The sequence below is a fragment of the Hydra vulgaris genome, chromosome 02 (genome assembly GCF_038396675.1).
Source record: "Hydra vulgaris chromosome 02, alternate assembly HydraT2T_AEP".
Classification (NCBI taxonomy): Eukaryota; Metazoa; Cnidaria; class Hydrozoa; order Anthoathecata; family Hydridae; genus Hydra; species Hydra vulgaris.
This window is the reverse complement of record NC_088921.1, coordinates 20,949,750-20,966,678: the sequence shown is the minus strand read 5'-3', so window position 1 is coordinate 20,966,678 and position 16,929 is coordinate 20,949,750. Positions and strand designations below refer to the sequence as shown.

At 33.8% G+C, this 16,929-nt stretch overlaps 1 protein-coding gene, 2 non-coding genes and 8 pseudogenes across 3 annotated transcripts; all 11 read right to left on the bottom strand.

Annotated features, from left to right (window-relative positions):
- Window positions 1–1,515: 1,515 nt before the first annotated feature.
- On the bottom strand, window positions 1,516–1,631 carry LOC136077526 (U2 spliceosomal RNA; annotated as a pseudogene).
- Window positions 1,632–1,804: 173 nt separating this feature from the next.
- LOC136077383 (U2 spliceosomal RNA) lies at window positions 1,805–1,995 on the bottom strand. The gene has a single exon (XR_010637043.1). It is a non-coding gene; the product is annotated as a U2 spliceosomal RNA (small nuclear RNA).
- A 270-nt stretch (window positions 1,996–2,265) lies between these two features.
- Window positions 2,266–3,189, bottom strand: LOC136075920 (uncharacterized). The gene has a single exon (XM_065789366.1). It carries the CDS (start codon window positions 3,187–3,189, stop codon window positions 2,266–2,268), a length of 924 nt encoding a protein of 307 aa, XP_065645438.1.
- Window positions 3,190–3,878: 689 nt separating this feature from the next.
- Window positions 3,879–4,092, bottom strand: LOC136077490 (U2 spliceosomal RNA; annotated as a pseudogene).
- Window positions 4,093–4,266: 174 nt separating this feature from the next.
- Window positions 4,267–4,447, bottom strand: LOC136077306 (U2 spliceosomal RNA; annotated as a pseudogene).
- Window positions 4,448–6,937: 2,490 nt separating this feature from the next.
- On the bottom strand, window positions 6,938–7,098 carry LOC136077468 (U2 spliceosomal RNA; annotated as a pseudogene).
- A 174-nt stretch (window positions 7,099–7,272) lies between these two features.
- On the bottom strand, window positions 7,273–7,483 carry LOC136077356 (U2 spliceosomal RNA; annotated as a pseudogene).
- A 1,754-nt stretch (window positions 7,484–9,237) lies between these two features.
- LOC136077561 (U2 spliceosomal RNA) lies at window positions 9,238–9,326 on the bottom strand (annotated as a pseudogene).
- Window positions 9,327–9,500: 174 nt separating this feature from the next.
- LOC136077410 (U2 spliceosomal RNA) lies at window positions 9,501–9,747 on the bottom strand (annotated as a pseudogene).
- A 4,844-nt stretch (window positions 9,748–14,591) lies between these two features.
- Window positions 14,592–14,816, bottom strand: LOC136077441 (U2 spliceosomal RNA; annotated as a pseudogene).
- A 174-nt stretch (window positions 14,817–14,990) lies between these two features.
- Window positions 14,991–15,178, bottom strand: LOC136077479 (U2 spliceosomal RNA). Its single transcript, XR_010637083.1, has one exon. It is a non-coding gene; the product is annotated as a U2 spliceosomal RNA (small nuclear RNA).
- Window positions 15,179–16,929: the final 1,751 nt, after the last annotated feature.

The window sequence follows — 16,929 nt, the reverse complement described above, 5'->3', positions numbered from 1 at the left end:
TTTTGTGTTTTTTATATTTTTATTTTTGTTTTCATTTTATTTTAGTTTTACTGAGTTATTAAGAGTTTAGAAAGTATCTCTAGGAGATGACTTAATAACAATTGTTACAGTTATTATTTTGTTTTATTATATTTGTAATACGTTTTGGAATAGTTTAATATATAATTAAAATAGGTTATAGTTTATTCAATCAGTTTTTGCCTTTTTTCTTTTTTAATTAGATTTAGTTGTAATTTATTCTGTCTTTCCTTTTGTTTTTTTTCGTGGTCTTTAATAAACATAGTAAATTCTTTTCTTCGTTGATCCCATTCCGCTTTTTTATGTGCTACGTATTTTTCTTCATCATCAGTTGAATAGTCTTCTTCGTAATAGTTTTTAAATTCTTTTTTATTATAAGAATACATTTCGCCTGAATCCATAGCTTTAAAAGAAATTGGCGTCAACATCCCTTTTTCTTTGTTGCTTTTTTCTAGTGCTCTGTAGTTACGACGCTCTGACTCGTACTCGTCCCACTCAGCCTTTTTATACCTCTTTAGTTTATTTAATTCTTCTTCGGAGCAGTTATATCTGTCAAAATTTTTAAAAGCTTTCCAGTTAAATTCTACTATTTCTAAATGGTTCATGTCCTCAAGTTCTTCAAGTATGGTGATTTCTCCTTCTTCTAAATCTTCTGTTGATATATTATCCATAACACCTCTTTCAGTTGTGATATTGTTTTCACTTTTAGTACTTTGAGGTGCTAAATCATCTGGATTTGCTACCTTTATTGGTTCCGCTGTTTCTATGTTTACAGTTGAATTTTCTTTATTAATTAATGTTTCATTTAGTTCTTTTTTCTCTATTTCAGGTCCGATTTTACTTTCCGTTGATTCCTTCTCTACTCTATCAGTTAATGGTGTTTTTTGTGTTTCGTTTAGATTAGCTTTTGGTTGATCTTGTCCTGTATAGACGATTCTAAGATTATATCCCCTTAGTCTTAGGTTTCGAGGAATTGGTTTTAAGATGTTGTCAATAATGACAACTAAATGCCAGAAAAGTACGGTGTTTTATTCTTTGGTGTTTTTTTAAACACTGGTCTTGTGTAAATATGTTTACCATAGCCTAAGTCTTCAAGCGCTTTCCCGACTGGAAACTCCTTTTTTTCTAGAGGTAATCCAATAACGGATACCGCAATACGTTTGCTAATATTTCGAGTTGGAGTTGAGTTATGAAAACGATGTATTACACCGTTAACACAAGAAGCCTTTATCTTGGAGCAACGATTTTGCTCTGTCGGATTTCATGACCAGCTCAATCATAGTTCCGTTACGAATAATCTGGAATCTCTCCAGATCATCATCTAGACCTGCATCTTCGATAGCCGACAGAATATCAAGCTCTGAACAATTTTGAGTCTTATGACACAAAAGAGTCCTACTTAAAACGCTGTACTTAATCGGTTGGTTCGATAGATTAATAGCTTGACAATAGCTTTTAGTGGTGGCAATACTGCCTATGTTGTCCGTATCAATTTCTAATGACTTTGTATTCATACTAGTAATACACTACGTGTACTAACTACTCTTTTTCCTCTCGGTCACTCAAAAGAACAGATACTACACTTGATCTTAGCCATTAGGCCGAGAAGCGATAACTGAACACTGCAGACATAGTCGGACTGACGCCGTCTTCAACAATGTACTTGTGGTTTAATTAGAACGTCTAATCATTTTTGTCGTCGTCATCATCAGCAGCATCATCAGCAGCAGCAGCTGAGACCATTAGCGATGTTAGACACTCTGAAAGTGAAGATATTTTCTTTTTTCCAATCTGGGCCGCGCTCAGCAGTAGTGCAAAGCCGAGGCAACCCGTGGTCAGGGCAAGGTAAACCTATGATCCCATGACCTAATGCCAAGAATCAGATTAATATATGAGCCGGACTGTGCCGGCGTACCAGATATTAAACTGATAAGAACAGATACTTTTTTTTTTTTTTTTTTTTTTTTTTTATTTTATCTACCAACTAGTCCAAGGGCCTAGTAGGTTGATTATTTATTTTATATTTTTTATTTTTGTTTTAATTGTTATATATTTTTATTATGTTTTGTTAATTTTATATTTTTATTTTTGTTGATATATTTTTTAAGTTAAATAATGTTAATAGGGTAGCTCTTGGATGCGACATTATAACATTATAATTTTTTGTTTAATACTTTTTTAATTGTTTTCTTTAAAATTGTTTTTTATTAAATGTTGCTTTTTAATTTTCTTCTTAAGGTGTTATTTTTATCTCTTGGCTTGATACGTTTGCTTTTTTAAATTACGTTCTTCTTGTTTTCTTTCATGATCTTTAATATATTGGAAAAATTCCTTTTTTCGTTGTTTCCATTCTGCTCTCTTACAAGCAATATATTTTGTCTTTTCATTTATATTTGCGGTATTGATGTTAAAATTTTTAAATTCTTTCATATTAAATGAGTATATTTCACTGGAGTCCATTTTTTCGAAACCAAGTGGTGTAAGTTTTCCTATTTTTTTTTCTAGGTCTTTGAGTGATTTATATTTATTCATTTTTGCAGTGTTATATTGTTCCCATTCGAGTTTCTTAAAGGCTCTGAATTTTAGTAATTCTTCCTTGCTACAGTTTAGTCGGTCAAAATTTTTAAAGGTCTTCCAGTTATAATTGACTTTGTCTATATGTGACATGTGTCTATATTCTGTAGGTATTTCAACGTTGTCCAGATTGTCATCTTCTTTGCTGAAGACATCTTTTTCACTTTGGCCATCAGCATCTTTACTCTTAGCTATATCACTTACTTTACTACTATCCTGTTCATTATCATCTTCATTTCTTTCATCGACTTCGCTATTATCTTTATCGTTTTTACTAAATTTGTTTTCGTTTGCTGCCTGAAGTGCTATATTTTCTACTGTTATTTGTATTTCTAAATTCTTCTCATGTTCATTCGTTTCCTTTTCTATTCCCTTATCCTCGGTCGTTTTAATAATGTTCTGATTTTGTGTTCCTAGAGGTGGTATAACTTGGGGAATGCTACTAGGTGATTTGCAAACAAATTTGTCTTCGTTTTTCTGATTTTTGTTTACTTTGTTTTGAGGCTTTCCCACATCTTCCTGGCCGTTGTAGATTGCCCTAACCTCATACCCATTCAGTTTTATAAACCTTGGGATTGGTTTGTCTATTTTGTCCATAATCGCAACTATGATACCGGAGTAATAGAGCGTTTTGTTGTTTGGTGTTTTTTTAAATATAGGTTTAGTTCTAATATGTTTTCCGTATCCGAGCTGCTCTAGAAATTTACCAGCAGGATAGTTACTTTTTTTTCAATTGGTAACCCGAGGATGGAAACAGTTACCTTTTTACTAATGTTTCTCGATGGAGTAGATTGGTAGAATCGGTGGTTTACACCATTAATATTTAATCCTTTTTCAAGAATCGTTTTTTTAATTTTGTCGTTTTTCATAACGATCTCAATTATTGAGCCGTTACGGATTTGTTGGTATCCGAATAGGTATTTATCATATCCGGCCTCTTCAATAGCAACTAAGAAATCGTTGTCGCTAATTTTAGCGTTAACCTTACATAAGAGAGTATTATTTAGGGCGCTATAGTCGTATGCGTTATCGTTATTGGTTGCTGCTTGTGCATAGGTTTTATTTGCAGCTTGAATAGAGCATTTGTTCTGGGCTGTAGCAGCCGCTATTTCTGTATCTATTTCCATGGTATTTCTTGGATCTAATAGTAGCATGGCAAAATAGTTCTACCTGTATATATTATATTCTCAGCCACTCAGAGGCCAGTAGACCTCAAAAGAGGTCTAACCAACCTCTTACTAAAACTCACTCACACTCAAAAAACTCACTGAGATCTACGATCTCTATAAAATTCTCAACCACTCAAAAAATAAACTAAAAGTCCGAAAACTTTTTTAGAAAATCTTGGCCTTGCAACCCGTGGAGGTAGCAAGGTAACACTCAATACACTCAGAAGGCCAGTAGACCTTCTTTATACAGTATGGATCACTAGCTCGCCTAATTAAACTAAGATAAGAACAGATACTACACTTGATCTTAGCCATTAGGCCGAGAAGCGATAACTGAACACTGCAGACATAGTCGGACTGACGCCGTCTTCAACAATGTACTTGTGGTTTGAATTAGAACGTCTAATCATTTTCGTCGTCGTCATCATCAGCAGCATCATCAGCAGCAGCAGCTGAGACCATTAGCGATGTTAGACACTCTGAAAGTGAAGATATTTTCTTTTTTCCAATCTGGGCCGCGCTCAGCAGTAGTGCAAAGCCGAGGCAACCCGTGGTCAGGGCAAGGTAAACCTATTATCCCATGACCTAATGCCAAAAATCAGATTAATATATGAGCCGGACTGTGCCGGCGTACCAGATATTAAACTGATAAGAACAGATACTTTTTTTTTTTTTTTTTATTTTATATACCAACCAACTAGAGTGACCTGTTGCTGAAACCAGACTTACACAGGGCCCTAGATGGCAGTTTTTGTTTTATATTTTTTATTTATTTTTTTAGTTTTATGTTTTATATTTTGTTTTCTAGTTTCATTATTTATATTTTTGTTTTTTGTTTTAGTTTTTTGTATTTTTAGTTTAATTCGGATTTTTAAGTTTTGTATTTTTGTCTTTCAAGTCCTATTTGAGTAGTTCTTTAATGTGACTCTTTAATACATAAGACTTTTGTTTTTAATATTAATGGATGTCTTATTATGGTTTAGTGGTCTTTTTTTTTTTTTTTTTTCAATTTTATTTTTTTAATTTTTTTTTGATATACTTTTGTTTCTGTTTTTACATTTTTGGTTGGTAAAATGACTTTTTATGCTTTTAGAATTTTTTTTTTAACTTTAGCTTTTGGTGTTAGTATGCTTTTTAGATTGGTAGATTTGTTTTTTAAGTGCACGCTCTTCTTGTTTTTTTTTCATGGTCAGGATGAAACTGTGAATATTCCTTTCTCCTTTGATCCCACTCCGCTTTTCTACAGGCTATATATCTATTTCTTAAGGTTTCATCCTCCGTGTTTCTATTAACGTTTTTGAACTCTTTCATGTTGTATGAATACATATCACCTGAATCCATTTGCTGAAATGCAATTGGAATAAGTTGATCAGTTCTTTTTTTCAAATGATTTGTACATGCCTACAGCTCTTTCATATTGTACCCATTCATATTTTTTATACACTTTAAATTTTTTCAGTTCTTCTTCACTGCAGTTTAGTCTATCAAAGTTCTTAAAAAGTTTCAGGATTATAATCCACTTTGTCTAAGTGGTACAATTTTAAAAATTCATCAGGCACTTCACATTCGTCCTCACTACTTTCATTATTGCTATTATTATCATTACAATCATGGTCGTCTTGACTATCAGCATTAACTTTACTATTATTATCATCTTTACTATCATCTTTATCTTTACTATCGTTATCATCTTTACTATTATCTTTATCCTTACTAGGATTGCCATCTTTGCTATCATCGTCATCTTTACTACCATCGCCATCACTATTTTCATCGCTATCCTTACTATCATCATTATCTTTACTTTCATTGCCATTTTTACTATCATCGTCATCATTTTTTCCATCGTCATCTTTACTATCATCTTTACCTTTATAATCATTCCTATCTTTACTATCATCGCCATCATTACTATTATCATCATCTTCATTATCATCCTTGAGACTATCCTCTTCTTCACTATCCTGTTCGTTTATTTTATCTGCTACCTTTTTGACTTCGTTGGTTTTACTTGTATCCAAATCGTTCGTTGTTCTTCTTTCAGAGTTGTTTTCAGTTGGGATTCTGTAGCCGTTTCTAATGTTTGTGTTTGTACTTTCTCTTTATATTTATTTACTTCGTTTTCTATTACCGTGCTTTCATTTATTATAATGTGATTTGGATTTTCAACTTCTACATAAGTTGTGTCCAAGCGATTATTATTAGATGGTTTGTTAAAATCGTTTGGATCTTTTTGTTGGTTAGTTGTATATTTTTTTTGTGGTCTTCCCACATCTTCTTGACCGTTGTAAATTGCCCTAACTTCATAACCATTTAAGTTAATGAATCTAGGGATTGGCTTTTGAAGGTTGTCCATAATCACGACTATAATACCGGAATAATATGGCGTTTTGTTTTTAGGTGTACTTCTTAGTAAAGGCTTAGTTCGTAAGTGCCTTCCATATCCCAGCTCCTCGAGGTACTTCCCAGCTGGAAAATTGCTTTCTTCTATTGGCAAACCTAGTATTGATATTGTCACTCTTTTGTTGATATTCCTGCTTGGGGTAGAGGGGTAGAAGGGATGTTTTACACCATTGATATTAATACCTTTTTCAAGAATTATATGTTTAATTAAATCATTTTTCATAACAATTTCGATAACTGAGCCATTTCTAATTTGTTCATAACCAAATAGATATTTGTCATATCCTGCCTCTTCAATAGCTAATAGAAAATCGTTGTCACTAACTTTAAATTGGACTTTACACAAAAGGGTATTTTTAAGGGATTTGTGGTCGTTAATGTCGTTGTTGTTTGTTGTAACTTGGGCATAGGTTTTATAAGCAGCCTGTGCATTAACAATAGTTTGGGCTGTAGCAACACCAATATCAGTAACTACCTCCATTGACGTTTTTGGGTCGATTTGTAACATGGTAAATAGTACTAACAATATAATACACTCTTAGCTACTCGGACGCTCTGAGGCCAGTAGACCTCTAATGAGGTCTAATCAACCTCTTTAAACTCACACTCTCTTTAACTCACTGAGATCTACGATCTCTACAATCTCTCAGTCACTCAATACACTAAATAAAGGAACCAGTACACTCTTATATCACTCGTCCTTGCAACCCGTGGAAGGCGCAAGGTAATACTCACTAAACACTCAGAAGGCCAGTAGACCTTCTATATACTAGTTAGGATCACTAGCTCGCCTAATTAAACTAAGAGAATAAGAACAGATACTACACTTGATCTTAGCCATTAGGCCGAGAAGCGATAAGATACAGATACTATATAAGATATAAGATAAGAACAGATACTACACTTGATCTTAGCCATTAGGCCGAGAAGCGATAACTGAACACTGCAGACATAGTCGGACTGACGCCGTCTTCAACAATGTACTTGTGGTTTGAATTAGAACGTCTAATCATTTTCGTCGTCGTCATCATCAGTAGCATCATCAGCAGCAGCAGCTGAGACCATTAGCGATGTTAGACACTCTGAAAGTGAAGATATTTTCTTTTTTCCAATCTGGGCCGCGCTCAGCAGTAGTGCAAAGCCGAGGCAACCCGTGGTCAGGGCAAGGTAAACCTATGATCCCATGACCTAATGCCAAAAATCAGATTAATATATAAGCCGGACTGTGCCGGTGTACCAGATATTAAACTGATAAGAACAGATACTTTTTTTTTTTTTTTTTTTTTAACTACCTACTAGTCCAAGGCGTTAGAAGGCAGTTTTAATTTTATATTTTTTGTTTATTATTTAAATTTTATGGTTTTATATTTTGTTTTTGTGTTTTATATTTTTATTTTTGTTTTCATTTTATTTTACTTTTACTGAGTTATCAAGAGTTTAAAAAGTATTTCTAGGAGATGACTTAATAACAATTGTTACAGGTATTATTTTGTTTTATTATATTTGTAATACGTTTTGGAATAGTTTAATATATAATTAAAATAGGTTATAGTTTATTCAATCAGTTTTTGTTTTTTTTCTTTTTTTATTAGATTTAGTTGTAATTTATTCTGTCTTTCCTTTTCTTTTTTTTTCGTGGTCTTTAATAAACATAGTAAATTCTTTTCTTCGTTGATCCCATTCCGCTTTTTTATGTGCTACGTATTTTTCTTCATCGTCAGTTGAATAGTCTTCTTCGTAATAGTTTTTAAATTCTTTTTTATTATAAGAATACATTTCGCCCGAATCCATAGCTTTAAAAGAAATTGGCGTCAACATCCCTTTTCTTTGTTGCTTTTTTTCTAGTGCTCTGTCAGTTACGACGCTCTGAATCGTACTCGTCCCACTCAGCCTTTTTATACCTCTTTAGTTTATTTAATTCTTCTTCGGAGCAGTTATATCTGTCAAAATTTTTAAAAGCTTTCCAGTTAAATTCTACTATTTCTAAATGGTTCATGTCCTCAAGTTCTTCAAGTATGGTAATTTCTCCTTCTTCTAAATCTTCTGTTGATATATTATCCATAACTCCTCTTTCAGTTGTGATATTGTTTTCACTTTTAGTACTTTGAGGTGCTAAATCATTTGGATTTGCTACCTTTATTGGTTCCGCTGTTTCTATGTTTACAGTTGATTTTTCTTTATTAATTAATGTTTCATTTAGTTCTTTTTTCTCTATTTCAGGTCCGATTTTACTTTCCGTTGATTCCTTCTCTACTCTATCAGTTAATGGTGTTTTTTGTGTTTCGTTTAGATTAGCTTTTGGTTGATCTTGTCCTGTATAGACGATTCTAAGATTATATCCCCTTAGTCTTAGGTTTCGAGGAATTGGTTTTAAGATGTTGTCAATAATGACAACTAAAATGCCAGAAAAGTACGGTGTTTTATTCTTTGGTGTTTTTTTAAACACTGGTCTTGTGTGAATATGTTTACCATAGCCTAAGTCTTCAAGCGCTTTCCCGACTGGAAACTCCTTTTTTTCTAGAGGTAATCCAATAACGGATACCGCAATACGTTTGCTAATATTTCGAGTTGGAGTTGAGTTATGAAAACGATGTATTACACCGTTAACACAAAGACCTTTATCTTGGAGCAACGATTTTGCTCTGTCGGATTTCATGACCAGCTCAATCATAGTTCCGTTACGAATAATCTGGAATCCCTCCAGATCATCATCTAGACCTGCATCTTCGATAGCCGACAGAATATCAAGCTCTGAACAATTTTGAGTCTTATGACACAAAAGAGTCCTACTTAAAACGCTGTACTTAATCGGTTGGTTCGATGATTTAATAGCTTGACAATAGCTTTTAGTGGTGGCAATACTGCCTATGTTGTCCGTATCAATTTCTAATGACTTTGTATTCATACTAGTAATACACTACGTGTACTAACTACTCTTTTTCCTCTCGGTCACTCAAAAACACTCTAATAGTTCACACAACCTTCAACAAACTAAAGTTGCCTTACAGGCAACCCGTTGCAGAGGTAGGGTAAACTTCTTAATACACACTAAGAGGCACGTAGACCTCACCGAAAGCAATCACTAGCCCAATTAAACACCTAATGACTAAAAATCAAGAACAGATACTACACTTGATCTTAGCCATTAGGCAGAGAAGCGATAACTGAACACTGCAGACATAGTCGGACTGACGCCGTCTTCAACAATGTACTTGTGGTTTGAATTAGAACGTCTAATCATTTTCGTCGTCGTCATCATCAGCAGCATCATCAGCAGCAGCAGCTGAGACCATTAGCGATGTTAGACACTCTGAAAGTGAAGATATTTTCTTTTTTCCAATCTGGGCCGCGCTCAGCAGTAGTGCAAAGCCGAGGCAACCCGTGGTCAGGGCAAGGTAAACCTATGATCCCATGACCTAATGCCAAAAATCAGATTAATATATGAGCCGGACTGTGCCGGCGTACCAGATATTAAACTTATAATAACAGATACTTTTTTTTTTTTTTTTTTTTTTTTTTTTTTAATTTTTTAACTTTTTTTTAGTTTTTATCTTTGGTGATCAAAACATAAACGAAAAGCGGAAATGCGAAGAAATCGAAAAAACGAGAAGTTGAGATCACATCTTATTGCTTTATAGATTAAAAACTAACTTGTCAGAGTTTGCCTGACTAATTGCATTGTTAAAGGAGTATTTTTTATGGAAGTTTTTTATGTCATTCAATCTTTGATGTTTTTTATATTTTACATCCCATATGTACTTAGTCTCGTTTTATATTTTCAACTATGGTTTTTGGTTTTATGGTTTTATTTTCTTTTTGTATTTTCATATTTCGTGCTCTCCATAGCTCCGTAGTAGTGATATTTGTGATGGTCGTTATTATTTTTGCCTTTATGCTGTTCCAATTAAATTCGTCGATATCAGTTAATAGAACAGTATGGACTATATTAAATGGTTGCGTTGGTTGCAATGTTTTGTATACTACTTTAAGTTTGCTCCACACTGTCCTCGCTATCTTACAGGATGTAAAGGGATGCAGCGTTGTTTCTGGTAGACCACAACTCCTACAGAGTGAACTACCTCGTCCTCTATTCTTCCTCCATAGCCGTAGTTTTTCCCATTGTGGGGAAAATCTTGCAACATTCTCCACTGAGTATTTTGACTTGGGCCTTGGGCATACGAGTTAAAAGATCTTAGCCATATGGTTCTCCAAGGCAGTTGTTTTTGCAATTTATCTTCCCAATATGTTTGTACTTTTTTTATGTAAGTATTATTTTCATTATTTAAGAGTGTCTTATATATGTTGCGCGACGATTTTTTTTTTAGTAGGAATAGGTGTTCATTTTTTTTAGGACATCCACAATATCACGATAATAGAAGGGAGGACTTGTTTAATGTTTTAGGATAATTATTTAGTATTAAAAAATTCCATTGTTTATAACTTTGGTTTGCAAGTTTTAGTAGCGAGGTGGCAAGTAAATATTTTTGGAGGTAAAGGCTTTCATGAGGGTTTTCGACATGTTGCATCTGTAGAAGATGTTTTATCCTGAGTGAGATACTTTGTTTAGCTGGATCAATTAGTCCTAAACCTCCATTTATAGTTGGAAGGTAAAGAATTTCGCACTTTGATGGGCTCGGCATATTCACTTTGCCACAAGTAGATCGAGATTTCTTTTTTTATTTTCAAAGATTTTATTTAGTGGGAAAACATTTAGCTAAGTACCATATCTTCGAAAGTGCCAGGGTATTTAAAAATATTCCTTTGCATCTCAGTGATACGTTTCTGTGTTTAAAATTCTAGTGTTTTTTTTTAATTTTGCTATAGTTTCTTTCCAATTTATTGTTGCTGAATAAGCAAGGTCAGTATTAAATGTTATGCCTAGTATTCTTAAGCCGGTATGATTGACCCAGTTTATACCATGATCTTTATAAAATCCTTTATTTATGTAGTTTTTATATGCCAGATGGTCAAAGCCTCCAAGTGCCAGAGCTTTTGATTTTGCCTTGTTTATGTTTGACCCAGTGGCAAGTTCAAAGTTTGCTATTTCTTTAAAAATTTCATCGATGGATGAGATATTTTGTGCAGTAATCATTGTGTCATCTGCATATTGCAAAATTTTGAGAGGAATATTATTTCCAGGTATTTGAATTCCATCGATATTTTGATTCTTTTTTATTGATAGAGACAGGGTCTCTGCCGCAATACAGTAAAGCATAAGTGATATAGGGTCACCTTGCCTTACTCCTCTATTAACTTTGAAGGGTTTGCTTAGGTGCCCATTGTTTATAATAAGGGATTGTGTATTTTTGAGCGTTTGTTTTAAGGCTCTTGTAAACATACAACCAAAATTAAAACGCTCAATTACTCTAAAAAGAAATTTTCGATCAAGTTTATCAAATGCCTTCTCTTGGTCAATTGATATAATAAAACTTTTACTACTCTTCTGATTGGTATACTCTATTAGATCCCTAGCTAGGAAGATATTTGAAAAGATTGTACGATTAGGAACAGAGCAGGTTTGCGATGGTTCTAGTATTTTCTCAAGAACCTTTGATAGCCGAATTGCAAGGGCCTTAGTGATGATCTTGTAATCAGCACATAACAAGGAAATTGGTCTCCAGTTCTTAAGTTGTTTTAGATCTCCCTCTTTGGGAGTAGACTTATTATGGCTGTTCTCTGTGACCATGACAATTCGGCTTTTTCGTTAAAGAGGTTTTTATTTACAATATGGGTAAATTCGGTTCCAATTATATTCCAGAAGCTTTGATAAAACTCTACCGGAATACCATCGATACCTGGTGTTTTTGACTTTGCAAGAGAATTAGCTGCATTAAGCAGTTCTTCTTTAGTCAGGTATGTATTTAAGAAGGCATTTTCGTAATTTTTAAGGGGATTTTTTATCTATACTTTAGGAGGTTGATTTGTTTTGCTTCGTCAAGGTTATGTTCTTTATATAAGGTTTTGTAGTACTTTCTAATGACTTTATTAATACAAGCAGTTTCTTTGTATAAGGTGTTGTTTTCATTAATTTCCTCGATTGTTTTTTTTTTCTGATTAGTTTTTTCGAATGAAAAAAGCGCTTGATGGGGTTTCACCTTCCTCAACAACTTGCTGTTTTGTTCTTATAAACACACCACGATTAATGCTAGTTGTTATTTCATTTTTTATGGATTTTATCTTTTCGATATCTTTTATTTCATTTTCATTTTCGGTTTTTAGTTTTTTTTCTAGTTGTTTTTGATACTCTTTTTTGGTTTTGTTAATTTCTGTGGACCTAGTGATTGCATTTTCTTTAATTTGGTACTTAAAAATTTCCCACCATTGGTTTAAGTTTTCGTAAGAGTGTTTTGTTTTCACGAATCTTTCAAATTCATTTACTACATTTTTTATAAATATTTCATCCTCTAAGAGGGTTACATTCAAGTGCCAGTATCCGAGTCCTTTTTTATTTGGTTTTTTAGCCATTTGATAGAGACAGAAGGCTTTGTGGTCGCTCAAGAAGGTTTCAATGATTGCATATTTGTAGATAGACTATCATTTGTTTGGCTATATATCCTGTCTATCCTACTTTTGACGGATCCATCAGTTTTTGCATAAGTAAAATCAGTTCCTTTAGGGTTTAGTTTTCTATAGTAGTCTATTAAATTGTATTTTTCTATAATTGCTCTAAGGTTTATGGATCCAAGTGTGTTATTTTTATTGTAGAGGTCGCCTCCAAATCTGTCTAGTGTTGGGTTTTCGACCATGTTGAAGTCTCCTACAAGAAACAGGCTGTCCGATACTTTGACATGTTTTTCGATAGATTGAAAAAAATTTTCTTTATCTGATGGGCTATTTGGACCGTATATGTTGATTATTCTAATAATGGTGTTATCTATATTGATGTTCGTTGATAGTATTCTTCCATTTTTATCATGCTTTACTTGATCGAAATTGATTATATTTTTTGTGAGTATTGCGACACCGCGTTCTTTGTTTGTACCATTATTCCACAGAGACGAACCACCTGTGATATTGCTCCATTCCAATGCCCATTTAGGCATGTTTTCTTGGGTACAATGCGTTTCCTGTATGCATATAACATCGCTGTCGGTATTTTTTAGACAATTCATTATTTTCACACGTTTAGAATTGTCATTTAGACCATTTACATTGAGTGTGTAGATATTTAAAGCCATTTTTAACTAAAGTGTTTTTATTTTTTTGTTTAGTTTTGTTTTTATTTTTATTATATTTTTGAATTTTATATTTTTGTTTGGTTTTATGTTTTATATTTTTATTTTTATTTTTAATTTTTTTGTTTTTCACTAAATTTTTCAAGATTTAGTGATTCCTTATTGGATCGTTTAGATTCAGTGTATTTGTTTTTCTCAGTGTTATTTTTTCTCTTTTTATTGTTATCATTAGTACCTACTTCCTGCAATGAGTTCGTGTCTGCATCTATTGCTTCTGATGGATTCTCTTCACCCATAAATTCGTTCTCATATAGTATACTTTGTTTTACTTCTTGTTCTTGATGAATATACACTTCATTTTCAATATCCTGCTCCATAGTTTGTGTTTCAATTATATTAGTTGAATTGACCTTAATTTCATTGGTTTGAAAGTGGACGTCAGTTTCAGTGGCTGCAACATCTAGATCTTTTTCGATCCTACGTTACTTAAAAATGATCTTTTGGATTTCATTAGTTGAATTTTCTTTATTTGTATTATCTTTTTTTTTATATTCACTTTCTTCAAATGAATTCATTTTTTTATGTGGTATATACCCTTCTTGACCGCTGTGGATTATTTTAACTTTAGACCCTTTTAAGGTTATGTGGGTTGGTATTGGCTTAGGCATATTTTCCAATACTACAAGTAGAATACCAGAGTAATATTCAATTTTGTTTTTTTTGAGTTTTTCATTAGAGTTCTTGTAGATATGTGTTTACCATATCCACAGTTTTCTAATTCTTCGCCTGCACCAATCTCTACACACTCAAGTGGAAGACCGAAGATCGAGACCGTTCTTCTTTGGGTTGTTGGCGTTCTAGGTGTTCGGTTTGGTTTTGAATTAAAAAGGCGATAGTGTTCCCCTTTAATGTTTAACCCCTTTTCAAGAAGAGTATTTTTCGACTTGTCATCCTTCATGACAATTTCTACCATCTTTCCTCCTCTAATAACTTGAAGACCAAAAAGGTCAACATCTAAGTCTTGCTCTTCCAGAGCAGCAAGTATATCTTCTACATTGGCTGTAGTATTTAATGAGCAAAGTAAGGTATTTTTTAATGGTTTTAAATTAACATTACTTTCTCCTGTAGCTACTTGGGCGTAGCTTTTAGATGCAGAAGTTTGTTCCCTGCGTATTTCCATTATGTTATTATTTATAATATTTTCCATATCAAAAGTGGATTTTATTAAATCTATTATCACTTACAACTAATAATGACGTCGAGTGAACCTATTACTTATTAGGAGTAAGCAACCCGTGGATAGGGCACCGTAACTATACAAAACTATATTAAGCTATACTAGTACTATATATAAGGCCAATAGACCTTTTATTATAGTCGCTGTCTCAAACTAACACCAGAGGATCTTAGCCATTAGGCCGAGAAGCGATAAGAACAGATACTACACTTGATCTTAGCCATTAGGCCGAGAAGCGATAACTGAACACTGCAGACATAGTCGGACTGACGCCGTCTTCAACAATGTACTTGTGGTTTGAATTAGAACGTCTAATCATTTTCGTCGTCGTCATCATCAGCAGCATCATCAGCAGCAGCAGCTGAGACCATTAGCGATGTTAGACACTCTGAAAGTGAAGATATTTTCTTTTTTCCAATCTGGGCCGCGCTCAGCAGTTGTGCAAAGCCGAGGCCACCCGTGGTCAGGGCAAGGGAAACCTATGTGCCCAGGACCTCATGCCACAATTCAGATTATTATATGAGCCGGACTGTGCCAAGCATACCAGATATTAAACTGATAAGAACGATACTTTTTTTTTTTTTTTTTTTTTTTAACATAATTACATATATTTCATTAATAAATATTTACAACAGGGGACAATATACAATGAGGGGGGGAGATTTTTTCAATATTATTTATTTTTCCTTTGCTTTTCTAAGACAGTATTTTGCTTCTGTTTTTAATTTTTTATTTTTATTTAAAACTATTGTGGCTATAGGAAACAAAACGAAAATCGAAAAGTCGAAAAACGAAAAAAAATCGAAATTAAACCACAACAGGTTTTTTAAAGAAATTTTAAAGAATAAAATATTTCCGAGTTTAAAATATATATGCCTGGCTATTACCCCAGGCTGTTATAAAAAATACACACATCCATCATTGCCACCGGGCTTTGCAGGACATGTTCGTGATTTTTCCGTGAGGTTTAAAATATATTGTGCTGGCCATTAAGCCTCGCATTTATAAAATATACGCATGTCCGTCGCACCCACAGGGGCTGCTGGGGACATGCTTTTTCGTAACAAAAAAAAATAAATATACTTATTTAAAACATGGTTGAAAACCCTTTTTCTATAACAAGAAATTTAAATTTCCGTTATTATTTTCGCTGATGGCACCGTTTATTGAAAATATTTCGTGGAATTTTTCCACATTATTCTTACTTAGGTGTTTGTTGTACATTGTTTTCCATATAGCTTTAATTTCGGCTTTTATACCCTCTACAATTCTTGCAGAGGGTATAACTTTGTTCTCTTTAACCTTCATGTTTCTTGCCCACCATAACCGTGAAGTTATTACGTCAGCAAGAGCGTGTCAATTTTTGCGGTGTTGTCTTTCTTTGGCAAATGTTCCGTATTTGTTTGAAAGACAGCCCGAACAATGTTAAAATTTTCTTGAGGAATTAGTTTTTCATAGGTGTTTTTGAAAGCCTTCCACACTGATCGAGCTTTCTTGCAGTGGATAAAAGGGTGAAGTGTGTTTTCGAGTGATCCGCATGTTTTACAGTTTGCGTTACCGCGCCCTCTGTTTTTCCTCCAACTCTAAAACTTTTCCAAAGTTGGGAGTGAGTCGTTAGTGCTCTCCAGAGGGTGTTTTTATTAGGGCCACTGGCATAGGACACGAAACTTGAGTTCCCATATTTTTTTCCATGGAAGAGCTTTTTGAAGTTTTGTATCCCATGCAGTTTGGATTTTCAGCAAGTTTGGGTTTTCATTTGCTTTAGCGAGATGCGCGCGAAAATTTTTGGCGCTTTTACATTTAATTTCAAAGATTTGCTTGTTCGCTTTAATTGTTTCAATCACGTCTTTTTATAGTAAAAAGGAATTTCGCCTATTGCTTTTGGGAAGTTGTTACTCGTGAGGAACAACCATAGTGGGCATTTGATTCGCGCGTGTTTCGCCAGATGATGCGCCAGATAGTATTTTTGGATGAAACAAGTCTCGTGGCAGTTTTCTTGTTCTTTAATTTTGAATAAGTGTTTTGTTCGCAGGGCTAGGCATTGCATTTTAGTGTCAAGGATGCCTAGTCCTCCTTTATCAATTGGTAAATTTAAAATGTCGCTTTTGATGGGTTGCGCGTATTCGCTTTGCCAAAGGTACGCTGATATTTCTTTTTTAATCCTTTTGGCGGTGGTTTCATTAATTGGGAAGCCGTTGGCCACGAACCATACCTTGGAGAGTGCAAGAGTGTTTACAAAAACACCCTTGCATCTTTAAGATATGTTCCGGTATCTAAAGCTTTTGATTTTCTTTTTAAAGCTCTCAACGGCTTTCTGCCAATTAATGCTTGCGGTAAAAGCAAGGTCAGTGTG

Bases quoted from the DNA above. Each gene is read 5' to 3' on its own strand.
- LOC136075920 (XM_065789366.1), bottom strand. From the start codon at position 3,189: ATGGACAAAATAGACAAACCAATCCCAAGGTTTATAAAACTGAATGGG.